This window comes from Varanus komodoensis, unplaced genomic scaffold (genome assembly GCF_004798865.1).
Source record: "Varanus komodoensis strain SLA01 unplaced genomic scaffold, ASM479886v1 scaffold182, whole genome shotgun sequence".
In the NCBI taxonomy this organism is placed as follows: domain Eukaryota; kingdom Metazoa; phylum Chordata; class Lepidosauria; order Squamata; family Varanidae; genus Varanus; species Varanus komodoensis.
This window is the reverse complement of record NW_025335532.1, coordinates 8,824-14,513: the sequence shown is the minus strand read 5'-3', so window position 1 is coordinate 14,513 and position 5,690 is coordinate 8,824. Positions and strand designations below refer to the sequence as shown.

At 63.2% G+C, this 5,690-nt stretch overlaps 1 protein-coding gene across 2 annotated transcripts in view; it reads right to left on the bottom strand.

The window, feature by feature from the left end:
* The window catches only part of MUC3A (mucin 3A, cell surface associated), a 6,394-nt gene extending 2,766 nt beyond the window's left edge, over positions 1-3,628 (bottom strand). For both annotated transcript variants that reach the window (XM_044426802.1, XM_044426803.1), the window contains exons 1-4: positions 3,182-3,628; positions 1,500-1,607; positions 742-857; positions 108-166 (exon numbers count right to left, since the gene is read on the bottom strand). In XM_044426802.1, coding sequence (XP_044282737.1) covers positions 108-166; positions 742-857; positions 1,500-1,607; positions 3,182-3,230 — 332 coding nt within the window. In that variant the 5' untranslated portion in view covers positions 3,231-3,628. The remainder of the gene's footprint in view (positions 1-107; positions 167-741; positions 858-1,499; positions 1,608-3,181) is intronic.
* Positions 3,629-5,690: the final 2,062 nt, after the last annotated feature.

Below are 5,690 nucleotides of genomic sequence, written 5' to 3'. Positions count from 1 at the left end.
GGCCGCGCTGCCCTTTTCCCTGGCCAGCGGGCGGCGGGGGGGGGGGGCGGGGCGCAACCGGGGGGGGGCGCAGGAAGCGGGGCTCACGACCCTTTCCTCACACTCACCGGAGCTGCCCCACGGTCGTGTTGTGGTACTCCGGCACTTTCCGGTAAATCGCTCCCACCTGCAAGGCAACGTCTGGGTTCTGCACGGAGGTCGCGCTCGGCGGGCGGGAGCGGCGCCCCCCGGATTTCGCCGGAGACCCCTCCCCTCCGCCTCCCCCGCAGGCGGCGCTGGGGCAGAGCGGGGCTCCCGCGGCTGGGGAGGAGCGCTGGGCCCTTCCCCGCCCCCTCCTTTCCCTGCCGAAACCCAGCCCCATAAAGCTGTCCCGGGGTCCGGGGGGGGGCACCCCGCCTCCTTCCTTTGCTTCTTGGAGCCAACCGAGCTTTGCGGGGAGGGTTGGAAGTGGGAAAGGGCGTGGAAGGATCATCTTGGAACAGCCTGCCCCACCTTTCCTGGGGGGCTGCTGAACAGGGAAACAGCAGCCTGCCCCCCACTTCACCATGGCTTACATCCTTTCCAGGAGGAGGGGGGGTGAGAAGCCTACCTGGTTGCAGCGCCCCTGGCCTGCCCCTTCCTCCCAGGGGCTGGGCCTGGTGGGAGAAACCCGAGGCTGCCCGCCTTCCGCCCCGCTGGGCCTCGCGCCCGGCCACAGGCTTCGCTCGGGGTTTACCTGGAGACGGGCTCTCCGGGACTCACCTGCTGCGTGAACTCCCTGGCAAAGTCCCGATACTCCTCCGTGGAAGGGTCAGCCAGCGCTGCCACGAATCTGCGGTTGGTGACGGTAACGGTCACGTCAATCCACGCGCTCACGGCTGCAATGAGACGCGTTCCCGTGGTTAGGGTGGCCCCCGGTGCCAGGGAAGGGGCCCCGGGAGCGGAAGGGGCAAGAGGGCAGCGCAAGCAGGCCTCCCCCCATGCGCCTGCGGGAGGAAGACCGGCCGCGGGGCTCCAGCAGGCGGGGGCAGCACCAGGCCCAAGTCTGGACGCGCCGGTCTGAAGAGTGACGGCGAACCTTTCAGAGGCTGAGTGCCCAAACTGCAACCCAAAACCCACTTATTTATCGCAAAGTGCCAACACTGCAATAAAACCCGAAAACGGCGGTTTTAGTTTAATAAAAACACCTCACAGCCAATCCAAGCAAACATATATATATATCCCTGGCAGCACACTGACTGGCCATTTGGAAGCTCAGACGAGTCGTGGCTAATAAGTCGCGGCTCGTGACGTCATCGCCTGGCTCCGCCACTCCCTTCCGAGCAGCGCATGGCCCCTGTGTGCGCTGTTGTCCGATGCTCGGCTGCTGGGGCGAATTGGCCCGCGTGCCGACAGAGAGGGCTCTGCCTGGCCGTTGCGGCACGTGTGCCATGGGCCCGCCACCGCTGGTCTAGGGGGCCGGTCGCCTTGGACACCCACCGCTTTCTCTGCTGCCCTTTCGGGGGCTGCAGCAGCCATACCTGTGTTGACCTCGATGACGTTCACGACAAACTCGCATCTGGGGCCCCAGAAGTAGTGGGTACAGCGGCAGACTTCTCCGAGCCACGTGCCCCCGTTCTGGCAGATGCCTGCGAGGAAGGAAGGACGGACGGTAGTCCCTGGCCCCACACAGGGCGGAAAACCGGGGGGAAAACCCTCATGCATTCGAAACGCTGGCAAGGCCGGATGCGACCGTTTCTCTGCACAGTGAGCTCGGCACGTCTGCCAGAGCGCCCATGTTCCTCTGCAGGCAGGGCAGGGCCGCCCCGAGCAGGGGTGCTCCTGGCCTCACTGTTCAGACAGGCCACCCTCCGGCGCCCCCTTCCTCGGAGGCTGCTTGGTGCAGGAGACAGGGTGGGAAGAGCGGAGGGAACCCTCCCCTCGTGGAGGAGGCCGGGCATTTGCGCGTGACATCGTGGCTCGTGGGCCCCCAGAGTGGCCCCAGGTCGCCCCCGCGTCTGCCTCGGGGGCCCTTTTGGGAGGACTGAGGCAGGCGAGCCCCCCAAACTTTCTCCAGTGCAAGGTGACTTCAGCCGTCCTTAAAGGTGACGGTGGCACTGCGGTCTCTGCCGCACCTGCAGCACGTACTGCTGCCTGGGGCATCGGGGCCGGAGCCTGCCCCGGAGACAGAGCCCCTGTTCCCCCAGCCTCCTATCATATGGCATCCCCCACAACCTGGCTGCCCTCCTTGTGACCCTGCACAGAACTGATTCTAACCTTGCTCTGTCCCTCGTGTAACGTGGAGCCCAGAAGTGGACAGCGCACTCCAGTTGCGGGCGCACCAGAGTCATACAGAGTGGCAGCAATCCCTCTCCCGATCTAGAAGCCACGCTTCTGGCTATGCCCCCAAGGGTGGCGTTCGCCCTCTTGAGCACCGCATCACACGGCTGGCTCACGTTCAGCCTGCAGTCCAGCAGCACCCCGAGGTCCCTTTCTCAAGTGCTGCTCTCCAGCCACTTGTCCCCAAACTTGTACCTCTGGCCCTTATTCCTGATTCCCAAGTGCAAAACTTTGCACTTGTCTGCATTGAACACCATCCTGCCGTCCCTCACGGACTTGCGCCGTCCTCCGCTGTGGCCACCACCCCATGTTCGCATCATCTGTGAATTTGATCGGCAGACTGGTTGTCCCCTCTGCCAAGTCGCTGATACAGAGGCTGAACAGCCCGGTCCCAGGCTGAGCCCTGCGGGACTCTGCTCGTCGCTGGCCGCCACCCTGAGGCTTCCCTGCTGCTGGTCCCCCTCTGCTGGTGGCCGTTACCCTGCCCTCCCCCATGGGCCAGCGCCTCGAGCTATCCGAAAGCTCAACAATTTCTCGGCCAGGAGGTCATGCGGCGCAAATCCAGGCAAACCACGTCCCCCACGTCTAGCCCCCTCAAAACCTTATCCTGGAAATCCACAAGGATTGTCTGGCCGGACCTCTTTTTGCGGAGGCCGTGTTGCGTGGCCACCGCCCTCCCTTCCCTATCCAGGGTCGCTAGAGCTTTCCCTATTACGAGCTTTTCCGTCATCTTTCCCAGAAGGGGCGTAAGGCTAACTGGCCCGTAGTTCTCCTTGTCCCCTCTGCTACCCTTCTGAAGACGCAGTCCTTCCCCTCCAGCAAAAGGGCACCCACGACCCAGGGCTGGATCCCACCGTGCCCATCCCCCGCCCCAGCAAGTTACCTGTGGCGGTGGTGGCCGTGGCGGTGCTGGCCGTGGCGGTGGTGGCCATGGCGGTGGCGGTGGGTGGCGCTGGACTTGCTGTTGGGGTGGCAGTGCCGCAGAGGCCGGCGTCCACGCATTCTTCGCAGCGGGGCCCGAAGTAAGCAGGGGGACAAATGCATTTCACCCCATCAAAGGTGCCCCCGTTCAGGCAGGCCAGCGCTGCAAGAGACGGAGCTCGCTAGACGCTCCGGGCCGGGAGCGGCCACCGCAGAGCGAAGCCAGAGGGGCCAGGCCTGCCAGCAGCCCCCCTGTGGCTCGGCACCGATCAGCCCCACTGCTTCCGGGCGGACGACCAGGAGACAGAACCCCGAATCGCAGAGAGGGGGCAGGAGGCACGGAAGCAGCTGGACTGTGGCGGTGCAAAGGCAGTCTGTTCATGTTCCGCGCCATTGCACTGCACGGCGGCTTTCCGGACTCCGGGGCTGCCCCCCCCCCCACACACCCGCTGGGTCCACGTAATTTGGCTCATGCCCTCAGAAAAAGGTAGGCACCAAAATACCAGAGTAGAGCGGACCCTGTGAAGGTGGTCCCTGCCGGCAAGATACCTGTGGCGGAGGTGGCGGTGGCGGTGGGTGGCGCTGGACTTGCTGTTGGGGTGGCAGTGCCGCAGAGGCCGGCGTCCACGCATTCTTCGCAGCGGGGCCCGAAGTAAGCAGGGGGGCAAATGCATTTGCCCCCATCAAAGGTGCCCCCGTTCAGGCAGGCCAGCGCTGCAAGAGACGGAGCTCGCTAGACGCTCCGGGCCGGGAGCGGCCACCGCAGAGCGAAGCGGCTCCCCCACCCCAGCTGGGAATGACCTGCCCGTGGCCTGCCCCCTTCGGCTCAGTGTCGGCCGGCCCCAGAGGACCAAGCAAGACCCCCGCGGAGCTGCTGGGCCCGCAGAACCCCGCCCTCGCCCAGGCAGCCCGGCGATCCCATCTCCCCAGCCCTCGGTCCCCCCCATTCACCTACCGGTTATGGGGCACAGGAGGGAGAGGAGGAGGAGGCGAGCGGAGGCGCACCGAACGTGTCCGGGACCATCCATGGCTCCGCAGCCAGCAGAGAGGAGCAGCCTGGCAGGGCCGCCCCGGGACCACGTGCTCGCCAGCCCGACACCCGTCCCGCAAGAACTTTGCCCCACCTGGAAATCGCCTAGTCACCCAACGCAGGGAGGGGTGGCAAATTGCAGACCGTATATCCTGAGATGTTTTATTGCAAGGTGGCAATGAAGTCTGGCTGAAAGACCAAAGGCCAGCGGGTCATTGCCAAGGGGAATTTCCGCCCCTGTTCCTGCTCCGCCTGCTGAGGCGCCTCGCTGGAGCTTCGGGGCGAGGCAGGAGAGCTTCGCTCGGGCAGGGGCGGAGTGGCCCCCGGGGTGCAGAGAGGCCTCCCCCGGCTGAGTGCAGTGGGGGCAACGGGTCGGGGGGTGCGCGGCACTTGGCTTGTCTGCGCTGGTGACATGTGCGGATGCGCCGATTTAAAGGGATTTAGATTCTGCTCCCCAAGAGCTCCCCAAGAAGATAGAATCGCAAGGACACCGCTTAAAACAAAGCTCCGTATCAGGCGAGAGGGCTGCGCAAAACAGTCAGCAAAAGAAACCGTTTGCGTGGCGAATCTGACGCTTCAGGAAGCTGTCCTCATGCAAAGCCTGGATTTCAGAGGCCGCTGGCAGGGAATGTCTTCTGCATCATCTGGCCTGGGTTGCCATAAAGGTGTTTGTGGGGACGCCCCGGATTCTCAGCAGCAGGGCCCAGAGTCTTCCACTGACTCCCCAGTCCAGGATAATACAAGGAGGAAATTGTTGAAAAGCAAATTGCCAGTTGCAAGAAAGACCTGGTAAGACCTCACCTTCCCCAATTCTGCCAGCAGGGGGCCTCCAAGCCATTCCTCACGCGTGTTGCTGACAGCTCCCTCCTGCAGAAAGCGGAAAGGAAGGAGAGGAGCAGCGATGCTCGGCCTGATTCTGACCAGCAGGGAAGGCCCGGGGAGCGAAGCACCTGCATTGATCTGCCGGGGGCTCGACCGCAGCCGCGAGACGGGACAGCTGGGTTCAGCCAGGAAAGGCCCCTGCCGCCCTGAACCTCAGCAGTTTATGCAACGATCCCCCGGGTCCCCTGCAGCCACTTACGACAGCAGACTGCCGAGCAGCGGTTCTCACCGCCAACTACACAATCACAGCCCATGTACAGGCATTTCTATAGCCTTCCAAGCACTTACAGAGCATGAGGATTCCAGATAATGTCATTACAATGGCATCTTGATGTCTTTCGGCATGACATAATGTCTAAACCATCAGAAATGCTGGTCACAAGAGTATGGAAAATATTACTGATTGCTTTATGGACATGTTAGTTCAGGGCAGCCTCTGTGTCTGCTAAACATGCAAATATGTCTGAGTGAGGGACCATTCAGGAAAGCTGGTCTGACAATCGCTCTGCCTCTGTTGAACTAGATGATTAAATGGGTCCATTCAGGAACAAATAGGCAC